The 18,513-nt window shown below is 33.4% G+C and overlaps 2 protein-coding genes across 2 annotated transcripts; one reads left to right on the plus strand and one right to left on the minus strand.

Annotated features, from left to right (window-relative positions):
- Nucleotides 1–597: 597 nt before the first annotated feature.
- LOC133191982 (protein arginine N-methyltransferase 9-like) lies at nucleotides 598–12,363 on the minus strand. The gene is made up of 10 exons (XM_061327780.1): nucleotides 12,067–12,363; nucleotides 10,088–10,324; nucleotides 8,904–9,071; nucleotides 7,352–7,448; nucleotides 7,095–7,174; nucleotides 5,830–6,004; nucleotides 4,683–4,884; nucleotides 3,288–3,831; nucleotides 2,823–2,979; nucleotides 598–2,358 (listed from the first exon to the last, which is right to left on the minus strand). The coding sequence occupies exons 1-10, from the start codon at nucleotides 12,354–12,356 to the stop codon at nucleotides 1,981–1,983; spliced, it is 2,328 nt and encodes a 775-aa protein (XP_061183764.1). The 5' UTR covers nucleotides 12,357–12,363; the 3' UTR covers nucleotides 598–1,980.
- Nucleotides 12,364–12,608: 245 nt separating this feature from the next.
- LOC133192613 (uncharacterized) lies at nucleotides 12,609–18,300 on the plus strand. The gene is made up of 3 exons (XM_061328608.1): nucleotides 12,609–12,841; nucleotides 17,082–17,228; nucleotides 18,058–18,300. Exons 1-3 carry the CDS (start codon nucleotides 12,652–12,654, stop codon nucleotides 18,114–18,116), a joined length of 396 nt encoding a protein of 131 aa, XP_061184592.1. The 5' UTR covers nucleotides 12,609–12,651; the 3' UTR covers nucleotides 18,117–18,300.
- Nucleotides 18,301–18,513: the final 213 nt, after the last annotated feature.

The raw sequence follows: 18,513 nt of genomic DNA on the forward strand, positions 1-18,513 counted from the left end.
TTTGACAATAATTGGTCAAAAGGTTCTTGAGTTATGGCCCATATTCTAAAAAGTTTACGCACACCGCACAAATGTCATAGCATTAGCTCTTTGAGCCTTTGGCTCAGAAGAGCTAAAAATCTGTAGACAATTCAGTGTGTAAATAATGGCCTAACAATTAGTATGAAAAAACGTCAGTCAGCATTTGACTAAACAATAGGTTGTAATTGCTGACAAGATCATTGTATCGACCATTAAGCTTAAAAATGATAACTTCAAACAAGACTGTTGATATCCTTGTTTCATCAACTTGTTTGTCAATAGCTAGCCTCATTTTAGAAATTGTTCAAACGTAGAGCGCTAAGGAAAGATTGCATGATATCAGCCTGCACAGAATTTGATATCCGATCCTCTATCATAACCAGAATCATTCAAGATCACAACTTTAACTTGCACAAGGGAAACGGCATTCAAAAGTAATGGCCCAGAAAGACTGAGGGATGGGCAGTTGTGGCAAAATCAATATGCCTTATGTTCAAGAAAGTCAAGCATAGTGTAGCAAGACAGTCCGAAAGACTATGCAAGTACCAGTAAATAAAAAAATTAATACAAATAGCAGAATTTAATTCATGTTTATTTAAATTCAATTCATTAAACAGGTCTGGACGATTTCCAAATATGGAAGTCAAGAACGATAACCATGAATTGCTATAAATACACAGAATGAACAAGGTGCTAATCCTTCTGACCAATCAAATAACGGCATTTAGACATACCGATGAGAAAATAAATAAAACACGTGGTTTTAGAGTTTTTTGATCAAAAAATTTTTTTAGAACAAACTTTTTGTAAAATTTATGCACATTTAAGAATGATATAGTATATATGACAATTCTACCGTGAACAAACACGACTTGAAAGCTTAGAATAAATTCTAAGTGGGATTAAAATCTGTCACTACGAGGTAGCAACCCCAAAAGTTTAACTTGTATTAAGAGATTCGCTATATATACGACAGATTTTCAGTTTTTAGAGCCTAACATGAAAATGTTTACGTATTGGAATATAACAGTCTTAATTGTTTCATGAGTGCTTATTACAAAATCGTCCATGCAGTTTCTGGAATGCGAGGTAAGATTTGCATATATATGGTGATAAAAAGAATCCATGTACGTTCCCTTTTCTCCATGTTTTTCACCTTTCCTTTTGTCCATTTAAAGTGTATATAACATGGTATTCGGCGCTCATGAAACCCGTGTTATTTTAAAACTACATGTAGTCTATACGATAAATACTTGTGTGCAGTAGATCTATACGTATGGAAACCTTGCGTTATCGATGAAAATCGGACGGCTAAGCAAAATTATATATACCAGCACAGAGTATGTTCTGGTAATGTTATAACTGTGCTTGATAATAGCTTGACGATGTGATCTATTCCTCCATAAACGATCGCATAGTTACATGCATTATTTTTTTTCTTTTCCGAGATGAAAATGTCAAGTTTGTTCACGGTAAATATGTGGGGAATACCTTATTCTTCCGAACTTTTCATCCTACTTCTAATGATTTTTTGCCAAAAAAATCTTTTTGAGGAAAAAAACAAAAGCACATGTTCTCCTATTGTTCCTCTGAAATATGTTTTGGGGTGTGAAAAAATGCTGTTGTCTGATTGGGCAGAAAAATATTTACGTGTATATGATGTATATTTATAGCAACTTTCAGTTATCGTTCTTGACTTCCATATTTGGAAATCGTCCAGACCTGTTAAAAAATACTACTGTATACGGGCTATTTCAACCCTCTTTAACTTGCAAATGATTTTGCCCCATCTTAAAATTTGCCCCAGACAAAGTTGATTTAAAGAAATAAGTCTCTCTTCTTTGAATTTGCCTTGTTTTAAATAAGCCTCTTGCATTGAGGGCCAAAACAAAAGGGGGGGGGGCAAAAATTTCCTTGTATACAGTATTTAGATTTAAAATTGAATATAGTAACAATTTGCTAACTCCCCTCCATGAATTCATCATCAATTGTTATTCCTATACAACTGTTTTTCAATGTTGCATGAACTTTCACCTGTTGACCACAAACAAGGTCAAGGTCACATGATTTCATCATCACAGCTGCTTGATTCCATGGCAACACTGACTCTAAAGTTGACAGAGTTATTCCTTCACAAAGTTCAAATTCAAACCAGTAAATAACCGCAGTCACATGACCTGTATCTGAAGCTGTTACACTGATGCTTGTTTTTAAGTCCAGAAAAGATGAGGGCTTATCTGTACACTTTTCATTCAAGTCAATTTGGAAAAGTTGAAATGGACCTGTGAGCCGGACATGATCCAGGTGAAGTAAATCAACATCCAGGTGTGTGGCTGCCTAATGTTATAGGAAAAGTTTCTTAATTAATACACACTGTACAAAAGAGGCACAAAGTGCTATACATGTAATGAACTGGGAAATTTTAATAATGATTTATTATCATACATTTCAGAGTGAATTTCCAAAAAAGATAAAAGAATAGCAAAAAAGTGAAATTCTTGCTTGAAAATAAAACTTAAATTTGGGCAAAATTGTTATTGCATATTGCTGTAAACTTGGTAAAAATTCACATTTGCATAATATATCTGTATCTTGTGAAATTTGGAACTTTTCCTCTGCAAAAAAAGAGCACATTATGAATATCCTTGCAACCTCAATTTTTCCCTGTGATAATTATTATCATACTGATAAAAATGAAATGATTCTGCTGTAGTGCTGTTGAATTTAAAATGCAAAGTTAAAATCTTCTCTTTTTCTTTTATATTCTAAGGGGAAAGTACAATATTTCATCATTAAATTACCTGATACCCATTGATAAATTCAGCAATGCGAAGTCCTAAGGTTACATCATCTCCAAGTACAGCACTATCTGACAACAAGCTTTCTGACTCTATACACATGGCATTGATTCTAATGATCCCTGGAACAATTTGTCCATCTGCTTCTAAACAAGTCAATCTACAGATGAAAAAAGGAGCATTTTATATTTATAACTTTGTAATGTGAGTTGCTGGTATCAAAACAAAAAGGTTAACAAAAAATTTAACAAGTGATTCAATTTAAAAATCAACAGATTCAAATTCAACACATAAACATGTATGTATCAAAATATTTCACTGAATTTCATGAAAGAGTTAGGTCCTAATAATAACATTTTTAAAAATTGTATTTTTTTGGAGGGGTTATTATTTTTAATTTTTTTAAATATGCAAATACAAAATAAAAAAAAAATTTAAAGATTCAAATCTCAAAGAAAATGACATTACTTCAGTAAGTCCAAATCTTCAAAAATCTGCTGCCTTAATGCTCCACACAGTTCTACAGGATCACAAAGAATAATGTCATGTTTTCTTGTTAAGTCTGGCCATTCACTCACATCCAAAACATCATAATTCAAATCTGTCAACTCATTTGTATTCAAAAGAGTCTGATACAATTCATGAAATTCAGACTTCATAACTACTGTTCCAGATTGGTAACCATGACGACCCATCTGAAGGCTGATGGGAGAAAATGTGGAAGAGAAGTCCAAAAGAGTCAAATTTCTTTCAGTGCACTGAGTTTTAATTTGAGCCAAAGCTTTACATAACATTCTGTTCAAATGCAGATTATTTAATCTGTAAAGTTCATATCTGTCCATGTAGAACACCTTTTCTTCTCTGCTGCAGTTTTGGCATTTATTTTCCTCGGTTGCTGGACTGTTGGCAATTTCTCTCTTCTGCCATGATTTGAGATGCAGATGATTCTGGTTGAGGCTGAAGACTGAGATGATCCTGTCTCCTTCTTTCTGATTAATACTCCCCTTTTCATCTGTAAATGGTTTACAAAAGAACACAAAGTTCAGTGACAATTATAATCTTTCACGATCAGTTCTCAATTAATAGTTTATGTAGATTTTTATCCAATTTATGTATCATTGAGATAATAGATCAACAAGATGTGTTTGATAAACACAGATTATATATTTCAAACCGTGGAGAATAGGATGTAATTTCATTTCACTATTTGAGTTGAATGCTTTTGAGATATCGTACAATACACATTAAATGATTATGATTATAAGCAACATCAAAATTTGCCAAGAAGGAATTACAATACAGTAAAACTTATTTAGTATGAACATGGCTATAGAAAAACAGATAAGTTTACTGGGATCCCAAGCAAAATTCTTAACAATATTCTTGTAAAATTGTATGGTTATAACAATTAAAATTTGATATAGCAAATTTACGAATATAGCAAACTGATTTTGTGTCCTGTGGAGATTGAAAATAATGAAATTTACATCATTTATTACAAATTTTAAAAGACCTCAAAATTTAAATATTGAACTGACATTATTTTTTGTAAGTATTTATATTTGAAATCAATTCACCCAAAAACTATAGGTAAATTTGTATATGAAACTTCCCAAAAATATATTTGGTAGTCATACTTAAAGGAAAACGATGTACATTTATATTGTGAATTCACTATACATACTTTATTAATTAACAAATCAGTTATACGGATATAACGAATTACGGATATAGCAAAGTAAATTTGAGGGTCTCCAGGTCTTTGCTATAACTGAATTTTACTGTATTAAACTCAAAGAAAAAAAACATAAGAAAAATTGCAGATCCCATTTCAATGTTGCAAGGGAGTCATAAAGAGGATACCTGTATTTGAATTTGGTGATTTGGAGGGTATTACAGGAAAAATTGCTTGTTCCCAGCAGTTTGGGACAGATGGACTGGTTGTTATGGAGATGTCTTGAAACAGATGAAGATCAAACCAAACAGCCAAGGCATCAAGCTTGCCTGGGGATTTGATGGAAATTTTCACCTCAAAGTTAACTCCCTCCTGGAGTGTTTTCAGCATCTAGAAAATATATTTCAGTTCAATCTATTGCTGACATACTTTTTTTCCACGATTAATTTATGCTACATGTATTTGTGCAGTCATGTTTTCCTTGGAAATTTGTCACTGTGTTCTTAAGTTGCATTCAAGGCATAAAGGCATTCTCAGAAATTCATGTAATTTTTTACCTGGGGATTGACCAGAAATTGTGATTCCATGGAATTTTGATCCCATGTAAAAAAGTACATTTACAGTAATTAAAATTAGATGTTCTGAATGTGCTACCATTTCTTGGGAAGCGGTAGTAGATTCAGAACATTTAATTTTAATTAGATTGATTTCAGTTTATAATACATGTAATTTTTACAGTGATTTAGAATGATTATACCAGTGCTATTTCCTCTGTGAATCATAATTATAATTTAGAATTAACATTTCTTTCACCTAAGGGTTAAAATTTTTTTGCATCAATTCTGAATTAAAGGCATTTACTTGCATAGGTAATTCATCAAAATACAGACTAAGAAATCATTCTTGCAAATATTTCCCATATTGTACCAATGCCTTTTTAAGTAGTCTATGTTTTTCAGTATTAAAAAATACATTATTCAGGCACTTCAAAAATAACCTCAATGGGGATGTCTTTTTCCTACTGAATTGCGTAATTATATCCACATTTACAGTATCCAAAACTGACTTTTCATAAATCTACAGTTTAAATATTGTAAACGTTCTTCTTTCCTTGAGGTCTAAATTCTGCATAATCATAATTTCTGTTCAATCCGCAGGAAGAAAATTATGGGAATTTCTTTGATTGCCACATTCGCCTTAAAAGTACTTTAAGTATATAGGACAAATTTCCGCAGAAAATTTGTGACTGTGTACATACCATAAATTTATACCACACAGAAAAAAGTACTTCTACTGTAAGAGAAATTTATAGCTTAAGCTTATTAAAATCAATACCTGTACATCATTGAAATCAATGACTGACAGTTTGGTAGGGTCAGACAGGAACTTGAAATGTCCGCTCATGTTGTGAAGGTTTTCTGTTGAATAAGGTTCATCCTGGGAATGCGATGTGTTACATATAATGTGGATGTTGTTGAAATCTAGATTCTGTAGCCCAGGATACAAAAACCTGTTAAAATATAGCAATTGATTTCTTGTACAAATATATTTTGCATGGAAGTTGGGTGGGAGAGTAAAGTGGCAAAAAAGGGAACAATAGCAGACTTATACACGTAGCCATTTAATTTCACAATTTTGGTACAGGGCTAGCTGCTCAGTACATAATATAATCCTGCAAACAGATGACATGTTTATGAGCATCATCCTCAGTAACTACAGATATTTCTGATATGCTTCTATCCTCAAAAACTGCCTACTAAAAATATACATGTATAAAAATTTTGGATTTTTTATGCCACAGATACCACTGGACAAATTAGAAAGTGTACTACAAAGCTCAACAGCAGTATTTCCATTCTGGTTGTTTTTAATTGAAGAATGTTATGCTTACCTGATAGTACATACCTGCTCAAATTGAATTGAGATTTTGTAACCAAGTTACACTCAATAATTAGTCAAAAATGGTATGTATCAAAATACAGACATGAGAAAGAAATACTATGTATTCTACTGTGGTTATTGCAAAGATCAAAGAGATGCCACGGCCATTATTCTCCAATAAATCACAAGCGTCATCAATAAATTATCGATAATTTTAAATCGGTTTCCTCTAATTTTGACTGCCTTCACTAGGTAAAGGATAGAGGTATCTTTTGATTGTGATGCAAATTGGTGGGAAAAAATAACTATGGGTTCGGATTACATTGTACTTTTTCTAATCCTTGAGTTACAAATGAACAAGGATAGCATTCAATTGTGACATCATAAGAGTGATAAGACACATATGATAATGTCCAAATCTAGCTTCTGCATTTCTCTATAGAGAAGTTTAAATATTTCCTCTGCTGTAGCAGAATAGAAATAATTCCCTCGTCGTCGGATATGTTGGAGAATATACCCCTCAGTCTCGAGATTTTGTTGGCAAGTAAAAACCTCGCCTTTCAGGCTGGATTTCTATTTGCCAACAAAATCCCTCAACTATCAGGGTATATTCTCTTAATAAATATAAATTGAATAGATCAAATTATGCACACAGCAAAACAAATACTGCAGAGGCTAAAAGTTAGTTGTACCTGAGTTTTCATCCACCTGTATATTACCTGTTCTGAAGCCTTAGTTTTTCACACTCTATTGCACACACATAAACAGTTGCTCTCTCTGGTATCACTTTGCCAGATTCCTGTAATTAGACAGAAAATTAAATCAGTGAAATTAATTTTTCACTCAAATCTACATGTACAAGTTTCCTCCATTTTCACTTCAGATTTAATAACTGTCACAAACTTTACACTTTTACATAGGTTAGCATTTGCTAAGGTTAGTATTTTATTTTTCAATTGTATCAAATCATTCATACCTGATTAAGTATGTTATCCCAAGCATGGATAAGGGATGGAATCACATGCTCTCCAAATAATGCAGCATCAAAAGTTTCAGTTACAAGCAAGTCTAATCTAATTAAAAAAAGAGACCACACAAATTTATGATAATTTTCTTTCACATCCCTTTCAATAAACTAGATGTACTGTGGTAACTCTCACAAAATTATATCCCTCATTACAGCTTTCATAGCATCAAAAGTTTCTTTTAGAAAGCTATAGACCAGACTCAGTTTACTCACTTTTTTCTCTCAGTGACCTTAGACATGTTCAAAATGACTTGGGTCAATGTCATACAACAATCTTAAGTCGTAAGTAATCTTTGTGCCAAGTATTCATAAGCTTCCAATGTTTCTTAATTAGACAGGACAGGAGGTATACAATTTCTGAAAGTGACCTCAATTTGCCCATGGTTTAAGGTCATGACAAACCCTCAAGTCATAAGTAATCTTTATCTGAAGTATAAGCTTCCAACAATTTTCAAAATAGTTATGGACTGGACATGAATTTGACTTTTTTTTGCCAGTGACCTTCAACTTAGCCAAATGACCAGGGTAAAGGTCAAGAAACATCAAATGTAAGTAAGTTTTGTGTCAAGAATGATCTTCCAGTGTTTCTCCAATTCAGGCTATGTCAAAGACAAGATTTATTACATTTTTCTATAGTGACCTTGACCTTATAAAAATGACCTTTGTTCAAAATCATGACACAACTTCAAGTCATATGTAATCTCTATCTGAAGCATGAGCTTCTAATGTTTCTCCATTAGAAATATTTTTCAACCTGTGACCTTGAACTTGCCCAATGGCCTTGCATCAAAGATTATAACACACCCTTACCTCATAAGTAATCTCTTTGTGAAGTATCAATCAACTTCCAGTATTTCTCCATTAGAGAGTTATGGACTAAACACAATTTAATTTCACACACTTTTTCCTCCCAGTGACCTTAACCTGTCAACTTCACCAAACCCCTTGTCAATGTCATGATAGACCCTGAGGGCATAAGCAAACAGTTAACCTTATGTGAAGTATGAACTGCCAATGCTGCTTCATTATAAGATATGGCCAGGACAGGTATTACACATTCTTCTACATGTGACCTTGCACTTGTACAAATGATTTTGGATCTAGCACATGACATATCTTCGCCTCATAAGTAATCTTTATTTTAAGTATCAACTTTCAACATTTCTCCAATACGGAGTAATTAACTGAGAATGAATTAATACACTTTTTCTGACAGTGATCTTGAACTGCACAAATGACCTTGGTAAAGTCACAAAACATCCTTTGTCAAGTATGAATTTCCAATGTTTCTCCATTGCAAAGTGATGGTCTAGACACAATCAGACAGATAGATGGACAGACAGACAGATGGACAAGAGGATTCTTATACATTATCCTTTTTAAACTAATGTTCTTTTTTTACAGTTAAAAATTTAGCATAGAAATATTTATTACTCACATGGCAGCTGTTACTTGACAAAATTTAAAATCAAGAAGTGGTGTTTAAGATTTGAAACATTACCTTTCTGGAAAGTCCATGCCTAGAATTAGCTCCGTGGAATTTTTGCCAATTAGTGTGACCTCATCCTCACATTTATTTGCAGCAAGAATTTTCCCAATCAAGTCACACATTGTTCTCGATTGTTCACATGCATAGATGTTCTTAAATTTGGCTTCTCTAGCAAACATGCTAAAATAAACATACAAAATCTAAAAATTAATATCAATTGGTGGTTTCATTTCACATTTTACCATCCTCACAATGTCAAGGTTTTGTGATTTCGGAACTCCACACAAACCCTGGACATAAGTCGCTAATGAGTATTTAAAAGTTGGGTTTCTGGTTACACATGACATAATGGGTGTTTATAAACTAACCAATGAGAATGTATCTTTCAAATCCATTGTTTACAAATGGCCCAACTCCAGAGCATATCTTTTGTTATACTGTTAGGATGACGATCTTCCAAAACCATGTTTCATTTAATGTAACTAGTCACAAATCCTCCAATATCGACACTTCCCATTTTAAAGATGAGTCATATCTGTTTACAAAATTTACCTACAATAAAAGCTGTTTTTCTGTTTTTCTGATTGGTTCCAGTCCTAGACCAGGAACAAATGAAGTACACTGTAGTAGCTTTCTAGCCCAACATTGAAATAGCGACTTATGTCAAGGGTTTGTGTGGAGTTCCGAAATCACAAAACCTTAACACTGTGAGGATGACATTTTACATGCCAACAATTTTTTTTTCAACTTTGCAATTAATTTTAATATGCATGTATTAATAAGTGAATACTTATCATGTCAATTATTCCATAACTTGTAGAAAGTTACATGATTACACTACTTCAATATCAGCTTTAATTGTTTCTTTAGTAATTCTTAATATGCCTGAAATTTATTTATTCCCCAGCAACATATTTCACAAGTCCATTGTGCTTGTAAATGTTAAATTTCCTCAAGCCTGAGAGTAATTTTACCAGTCTAAGGCTGAATATTTATCTGTGCATTTTACATTATGCTATTGGCCTTAGCAGAAGAATTTCAATTGCTCTACTCATAATGCCTAATGAAATGAAATGAACTATGCTTGTTATTGTATGTAACATTTTTCATAAAAATGTTACTGACACCAGATTTCTTATGATAGAGGTACTAGTAATGCTATGCTACTATAAAGAAATGGTAGATCACACACAAACCTTAATATCCCAGTTCCAGCTCCCATGTCTAAAATGCTAGTGTGACCAAGTTTTGAAACTGTTTGAATTGCAGACAGGTAGGCAGTATTTCTTTTAACATCATTCAACATCCTGAAATGCCAGCGCTCAACAAGATGGCAGCAAATGTTGTCCAAATTTTCTCTAGCTGCTGAGTAATCGGGATTTATCTCCAGGGACTTGCGAACATAGGCAGCTGCCTCTTCTAAGTATCCAATGCTATTAGAATTTGAAAATGCCATCTTACAATATCATGTTTTTAGAGGTGTAACGATACAGCAATACATCAATCGCATTGATCGCAAGGGCTCACGAAACGTGTATCGTATCGCCATGTATGTATCATGATACAGTAAAGATAATTTCCATTGTTTTGTTTGAAATTTCTACATGCAACCTAACAAATTTTAATGTTTAAAATGGCTGAAAAAAGGGTAGCAAGAAAAAATATGTCAAGACTATAAATACACCTTTTATTAACTTTGGTCAGGGGTATCAAGATATTCTTTTTATATTTTCTAAAACTATGGAGGTTAGCAAAGAACTACCGGGTATATGTTAAGATAACGGTTAATTCAATACGTTCTATTTCCACTATGGAAGAGTTATACTTCTTAGTGTGCTCTTTTGTGAAAAAGTTGGAAAATGTACAAATATCGTGGGATTTCTTGGACAAACGTAACATAAACATGTAAACAATATGTTGAATGTCGATGAACAATTCTTAAGAAAATGCAAATGAAATATTTTATTGTGGACTTGATAAACATCAAGAGTAGGAATGACAACAATATCAATTTATATCTATTGTTGATCGTATGTATCTATTTAATGTATGGCACATCTAAATACAATGCACATGCCTCGGAAATGTCATATTTTTTATTAATGGATGCGAAATTTGGGGTTCTCGCTCTTTTACATATGTCTTTTAGTTCTTCTATTCATTAATTGGAATGACAAATACATTTAACATTTAAAATTGGATTGAGATTGGCATATTTTGTATTATCCGCAACGCCATGCTGTCCCAGTCAGACGACCAAACGCGCCTCTAATTTTGAAGAGTTCACTAATGGAAATAGAACGTATTGTTGACAGCTGTATCATGATACATGTTGTATCGCATGACCGTATCATGATATGTATTGTATTGTTTGGTAGCTTGCAATACTCAGGCCTACATGTTTCTGCTACCAAGTGTTCTTTTATTATAAAAATCCATGATGCACTCACCAATATAAATGATCAACATGATCAAAGGATGTAGGTATTACTTCACACATTAATTCTGGATCTCATTATTACCATAATCTGGTCATCTGAACCATATTAATGTAAGCATTAGATAAGTAAGGAACACTTTTTTTTAAAATTAATTGCTTCACTTTTGTGACTTACTTTCGCTATATTTCAAACATCCTACCTAGAAATGTAAGCTAATTAAAACTAACCCCGCATGACCTTACAGAATATAAGAGATGATCTAAGCATACATTGTGACATTTACTGTGAACCAAATTCTATTTGTGTGTGAGAAGTATCTGTGAGTTTTGCATGTTTTGAAATCTTCTTTTCCTAGCAAATATTTATAGCTGCAAACTGCGAATTTTATTGTTTAATAAATAGAATAATTCTTCAGCTGCAAAAATGGGTAGTCATGGCTAGATTTCAAACTAAAAAATTGAACACTACTCTTCACATGCTTAAGTATGGGATTCTCGTAGCATGTATTCGGAGAGCTCATAAAATGAATTTGGGGTACATGTACATGCAGATAATTCTAATCTATGCATATACTATGAATAATTCAGAGAGTTCTAAATGTCAACAAGGTGGACAAACCTTTAAAACAATGAAAGAACGAAATCACCTTTAGATTATTCCACAATTCATGTAACTTTAATCTTGGATCGATATGCTTCTCTAAACATGTAGATGTATTACGAACAGATATTTACCGAAATAGTTGAGCACCAATATTATTCAGTACGACTTCACAGTCTGGTATAATTTCACACGCTTGTTCGTAGCAACGGAAGAGATCTTCTATCCTATTTTCTCTTTCGAGTTGTTCAGTCCAATTTCTCATCACAAACACGAAATCTATCAATACATCATCCGTCTTTTCTGGTGCTAATTTCAAATATAATAAATAATGAGCAAATGATCTTCCAAAATTACCATTATTGCAACAAGATTTTGCGTTTTTCAGGGAAATATTTGCGATTTTTGATGTCCTTGTGCTCATTTTTGTTTTCAAGTGTTAAAACAAAAGAGAAAGTAAGATAGTCGCACCAAAATGCTTCGTATTTTATCATTTATGGATTTGTATTTTTTAAAACAAATTTCATGATATAACACAGACTTATATGTTGGGAATAATTAAAAAAAAAAACTTTTTCTAGGCAAAATTATCCAAATTCATTAACACAATACGTCTAATCCTAACCAACTTGTCGAACGACCTACTAAGACGTTGTAGGACATTTTGGAGGAGAAACGAAATTCTGATAGAGAGAGAGAGAGACAAATAAAAAATAAACATGAGTAACATCGAACAAGGCGATTTTGAAAAGGAAGAGGAGTATGCAGGGGTGTTTGATTTTGATAAGAACATCGGACATAATTCCGCTATGAAAAGAGAAGTTGGCCTTCTGACACCAATTATTGGAGCCTTGGCACTGTTCAGTCATGCTCTTCAGAATGCTCAAAGGAAAGTTCCTTATTATACGAGTAAGTCGAACAAAGCAAAGACATACTATTGTTACTTACAAACATTTAATATAGAGTGGTATGCATTTTTCAGATACGGTCAGCTGACGGTTTCTTCACCATATTAATCATTAACAGATAGACTCATAAATATGTTAACATGCAGGTCCAGCACAATCTTTTGATTTAGCTATATAGCTTGAATTTAGCTATATAGCTTTATTAAGCTATACAAAATAGCTTGATTTAGCTAGTTTATCACACTTTTTCTGGTACAAATGTACATAAAAGTCTATAATCTCGGTGGAGAATAGTGACAGAGAGTTAATTAAACAACTAAATGACTTAATTGAAGCGAACACCAGTGTCGCCTAGATGAATAATTCTTGATATAGCCGGCCGAAATTGGGGCTGAATTCCCAGACATGAATTATGAAGGACTGTCCCGAGATTTGGTGGGCGTCAGTCCAAATATCTAGCCCAGCCGAATCTCCACCGAGATTAATAAAAGTCATACCTTGGTGCAGTGGTAGTAATCAACCTTGAACTCTTCTGAAAAGAATGCCTGTAAAAATCGCTCATCAAATTGCATTTCCTTCAGGAATTTGTACACAAAGTTCTAAAAGTTTTGGGGCTATATAAGGCAATTGATTTGGAACCTCACAGTTACTTGTTGAATGGTCTGACCTGCTTTTCTGCAATTTTTTTTTAACCTTGTTGCATTTCCGTGACTACTCTATACTGCTTTTCTGCAATTGGTTTTTTAGCTCACCTGAGCCAAAGGCTCAAGTGAGCTTTTCTGATCACATTTTGTCTGTAGTCCATCTGTCCGTCTGTCTGTCTGTCTGTCCGTCTGTAAACTTTTCACATTTTCAACTTCTTCTCAAGAACCACTGGGCCAATTTCAACCAAACTTGCCACAAAGTATCCTTGGGTGAAGAGGATTCAAGTTTGTTCAAATGAAGGGCCATGCCCTCTTTCAAGGGGAGATAATAAAGAATTAGTGAAAAATTAATAGCATCCTTTAAAAATCTTCTTCTCAAGAACCACAAAGCCAGGGAAATTGAAACTCATGTGGAAGCATCCTCAGGTAGTGTAGATTTAAATTTGTTCAAATCATGACCCCGGGGGTAGGGCGGGGCCACAATGGAGGATCAAAGTTTTACATAGAAATATATAGGAAAAACCTTTAAAAATCTTCTTCTCAAGAACAGCAAAGCCATGATAAGTCATATTTATATGGAAGCATTCCTTAGGTAGTGGAGATTCAAGTTTGTTCAAATCATGACCCCCGGGGGTAGGGTGGGGCCACAATGGAGGATCTAAGTTTAACATAGAAATATATAGGAAAAACCTTTAAAAATCTTCTTCTCAAGAACAGCAAAGCCATGATGAGTCATATTTATATGGAAGCATCCTCAGGTAGTGTAGATTCAAGTTTGTTCAAATCATGACCCCTGGGGGTAGGGTGGGGCCACAATGGAGGATCAAAGTTTTACATAGAAATATATAGGAAAAATCTTTAAAAATCTTCTTCTCAAGAACAGCAAAGCCCTAATTGGTCATATTTATATGGAAGCATCCTCAGGTAGTGTAGATTCAAGTTTGTTCAAATCATGACCCCCCGGGGGTAGGTTGGGGCCACAATGGAGGATCAAAGTTTTAAATAGAAATATAAAGGAAAAATCTTTAAAAATCTTCTCAGGTACAGCAAAGCCCTGATTGATCATATTTATGTGGAAGTATCTTCAGGTAGTGTAGATTTAAATTTGTTCAAATCATGATCCCCGGGGGTAGGGCGGGGCCACAATGGAGGATCAATGCCTGAAATAAAAATATATAGGAAGGTATCTTCTTCTCAAGAACAGCAAAGCCCTAATTGGTCATATTTATATGGAAGCATCCTCAGGTAGTGTAGATTCAAGTTTGTTAAAATGATGACCCCAGGGATAGGGATGGGCCACAATGGGGGATCAAAATTTTTTTACATAGGAACATATTGGAAAATATCTTCTTCTCAAGAAATGAAAATCATGTTTAGTCATTTTGATATGGAAGCATCCTCAGGTAGTGTAAATTCAATTTTTTTTTTCAAATGATAACCCCCAGGGGTAGGGTGGGGCCCAATGGGGATCGAAAGTTTTATGTAAGAACACATAGAAAAAATATTTCTTCTCAAGAACAGAAAAGCTATGTTTAGTCATATTGATATGGAAGCATCCTCCGGTAGTGTAGATTCAAGTTTGTTCAAATGATGACCTCTGGGATAGGGAGGAGCCACAATGGGGGATCAAAATTTTACAAAGGAATATATGGGAAAAAAATTTTAAAATCTTCTCAAGTACAACAAAGCCATTTGTTATATTGACATGGAAGCATCATCAGGTAGTTTAAAATTCAACCCCCCCAACCCCCGGTAATCTTTTCAATACTGAACTGATTTGTGTCTAGCCAATGTGCTCAGGTGAGCAATGTGGCCCATGGGCCTCTTGTACTATATGTTATGTATTATATCCTTTTCTGATACTTCCATTCCGCAATTTTTAAATGGTCCAGCTCAGCTTAACATCAAACAGTTGCCAATATATACCTGTATTTCCCCAAAGCATTCTACCGGTACTTGGTAGTGATAAAAATTTAATGAATCTCTCAGTTCACACTGGTCGGTGATAGGTTTCAGATGTTTTAAACAATATGGAAATTGTTCATACAGAAACAAATTGGGGGAACAAATGGATTAACATACAGAAAAGTAAATGTTTTCAAGAATGGGGATTTGTCATACCGATGCAGTGTTGATAAATCTGCAAAGCCACGATTACAACTGATGCTAAAGGAATTGCCATGGTGAATACAAAAAATACTCACAAACACCTCAGTAATGAGATCCTACTACTTAAAATCCTATTTTCACCTCCCCGTAGTAAGTGGGGGGCAAAAGGTTTTTACCTGGCTAACGGAAGAGATACGATAAAGAAGTTGCGGAAAAGCTAAAAACTATAATCGCTGAAAAGCAGTAAAACTTGTCACGGGAAAGCAGGATTTTTTTTGCAGAAAACTTGCGTCAAATTGCAGAAAAATGATGAGACTGGGGTTAAATGAAGTTATAAAGGAGGTCAATTCTGGTCAACAAGATAATTGATCGGTAATAAGTCAGCACATTGTGAAGCAATCATACTTATTCACTAGGGCTGTATCAATATATCGATATATTGATACGTATCAATATTTAAGAATGTATCGTATCGAAAAAATAACTTCCAATATGTATCAGACAGGCAGATTTTCTTATAATTCTGTGAAATAGTTGGGAATTTCCATCACCAAAGGTTATATTTTCACTGTTTTGAATTAAAATTGATCAGTAATGATATAGTCATTAGGAAGATAGCACATCATAGATAAATATTACAAAATACATAGACAACTTTATTTTAACATGTTGATTTCACAGTCGTTAAAAGTTTGAATTTGAAGTGTAATTTGTAATGACAGTGAGACAAGAACTTGGAAAACTTTTTTGATATACTTGTTAAAGAATCCTATATATCAGATATCGCATTAAAAAATGTTGTATCGTACCGTGTCAGATTTTTTTGCTAAGTACACAGCCCTATTATTCATGCCTCACCAAACACAAGGTGGTGTACAGTTATCCAAACAATGGAAATAAATCTTTTGCTTAAAAGTAAATAATGCTGCAATATTAGAACACTCTTTGATATGGGTTGTTTTATTTAATAGTCCATAGTACATAATTATATTATGAAAAGTCAAATACTTGCGACTTTTTTATCTATTTTACACAAAAAACATTTTTGTGAAAAACTACATATAAATAGCTTTATAGCTTAATAAAGCTATATAGCTAATTCAAGCTATATAGCTAAATCAAGAGATTGTGCTGGTCCTGGTTAACAGTGTGGAAAAAATCTGACATTTGGTTCAACGTGCAGCAGTCCAATGTTTCTAATCGCTTACTAAGAGCTTGCTATAATCTCTTCTAAGATGATGAAGAAACACAAACAATAAAATGGGGCCGTCAAGAATCGAAATTAACTTTTTCTCCCACAGGCTCATTTTAGCCTGTAGACATGAAACCCACAAAATGTTTGCATTTCAATTATAATTTAGATTTCTTTTGGAAATTTTCATATGAGTGACTGAGTAGAGGGACAATGAACCTGAAGTGAACATTACATTATCTTAAAAATTAAGTAAGTTTAAGCTTAAATTCAGTGGATTTCATTATGTTTCACAGGAATGGCAACAGTAGGTGTTGGAAAAGCATGTTTAGTCATGTTTCTTTTGGAATCATGGAGGACATGGAATTACAAGAGATACACAAGGCGACATAAACTGGTTGAGTTGTACTTTGAACAACATAGAGAGGATTTTCCACATGTAGGTAAGTCGATAAGTTTTAATATGGCCTAGCTTCCAAACTGGTCCAAGCCAGTGAATAGCTGCACTTATAACTAAGTATTAGAAATAATTGTACACTTTTATTAATTTTTTTTCAAGGCTACTCATAGGTGCTACCTGTATCATTGATTTACAATACTTATCATTTCAAACCCTGTTAAAGTATCCTTTTTGGTAGAAAGATTATTGTTTAAGGATGAAAAACAAACTAGCAAAGATATGACTCCTTTTTTTTTTTTTTAGAGATCTATTGCTATTTGTTCCCATTCATTGTTGTGCATAGTGAATCTTTTAAACAGTGTTGTTTCTTCCCATGTGGCTGAAACAATTTCAAGCAACTTTGGTATACTGGGAAATTAATTTTTTTAAATAATTGTTAATTAATTAGTTTGTCTACTATAATTAAAATTGCATGTCATCTGGGTCCATCTTTCTTTTATAAGGGTGGGGGCTTCATTTGAAAATACATTTACCATAATCTTCTTTTAAAATCTTTCTTTATTCCCTGTGCCATTTAGCAAATTCATCATTTTCATGATTAAGCAATGAGTCCTTCTCTGAAGTTTGATAAAATACATATCCAGTAGATGAGGATCAACTCGTTTTGATATATGGGGGGAAATGATGAAATTTTGTCTATGTCAACAATTTGTATCAGGTATACTTGGAGAGCTTGAAATGTAGGATACAGAGAGCTGTGCAGAGAATTTCCTAGAAAGTTTTCCTAGAGGATATTTAGATGACCATTCAGGCTTATGGGCCTTTCTTTTCTTTCATTAATTTTTATAACTTTTTTTCTTTCTTTTTTTCAGGACCAGGTCCCAAAAAATATGGTGAAACCCTATACGACTGGAATTGTTCTCGATTTTAAAATTATAAAGCGATGGATATTTAAGTTCATATGACAAACAGCTGTGTGATAAGAAATGAGAGTTTTGAGTGCTATTTCTTGAAAAGTTCATTCATTGCTTGAACTTTAAGTAAACACATTTGGAATATGAACTGCCAAGATTATTGATTTAAAAAAGAATTTCAAATTAAATTGAATTACATTATTCTGTGTGTATACATGTATAAACTTATATGTCATGTCCAGTCATATTTGAAATGAAAAAAAAAAAAATAAATAAAACGTCATAAAATATTGTTTAGCAAGTGATGACACAATGTAGAGTAAACCTTGCTTATAGTGGATTCCTGGGCACACACAGATGTAGTTCCTTAAGTTCTAAAATTTTATGCCCCACCATAAATATGGCAGGTACATA

The sequence above is a fragment of the Saccostrea echinata genome, unplaced genomic scaffold (genome assembly GCF_033153115.1).
Source record: "Saccostrea echinata isolate AGI-Se365-2 ecotype Australia unplaced genomic scaffold, CSIRO_AGI_Sech_v1 ptg000025l, whole genome shotgun sequence".
NCBI classification, from domain to species: domain Eukaryota; kingdom Metazoa; phylum Mollusca; class Bivalvia; order Ostreida; family Ostreidae; genus Saccostrea; species Saccostrea echinata.

What these genes read in the sequence shown, in the direction of transcription:
- LOC133191982 (XM_061327780.1), bottom strand. Translation starts at nt 12,356, where the DNA reads ATGAGCACAAGGACATCAAAAATCGCAAATATTTCCCTGAAAAACGCA. An exon ending in ATCACCAAATTCAAATACAG is followed by an intron (nt 3,832 to 4,682) that starts GTATCCTCTTTA and finishes AACCATTTACAG; the next exon opens with ATGAAAAGGGGAGTATTAAT. An exon ending in AATTTATCAATGGGTATCAG is followed by an intron (nt 2,359 to 2,822) that starts GTAATTTAATGA and finishes CTATAACATTAG; the next exon opens with GCAGCCACACACCTGGATGT.
- LOC133192613 (XM_061328608.1), top strand. Translation starts at nt 12,652, where the DNA reads ATGAGTAACATCGAACAAGGCGATTTTGAAAAGGAAGAGGAGTATGCA. An exon ending in GAAAGTTCCTTATTATACGA is followed by an intron (nt 12,842 to 17,081) that starts GTAAGTCGAACA and finishes TATGTTTCACAG; the next exon opens with GAATGGCAACAGTAGGTGTT. An exon ending in AGAGGATTTTCCACATGTAG is followed by an intron (nt 17,229 to 18,057) that starts GTAAGTCGATAA and finishes TCTTTTTTTCAG; the next exon opens with GACCAGGTCCCAAAAAATAT.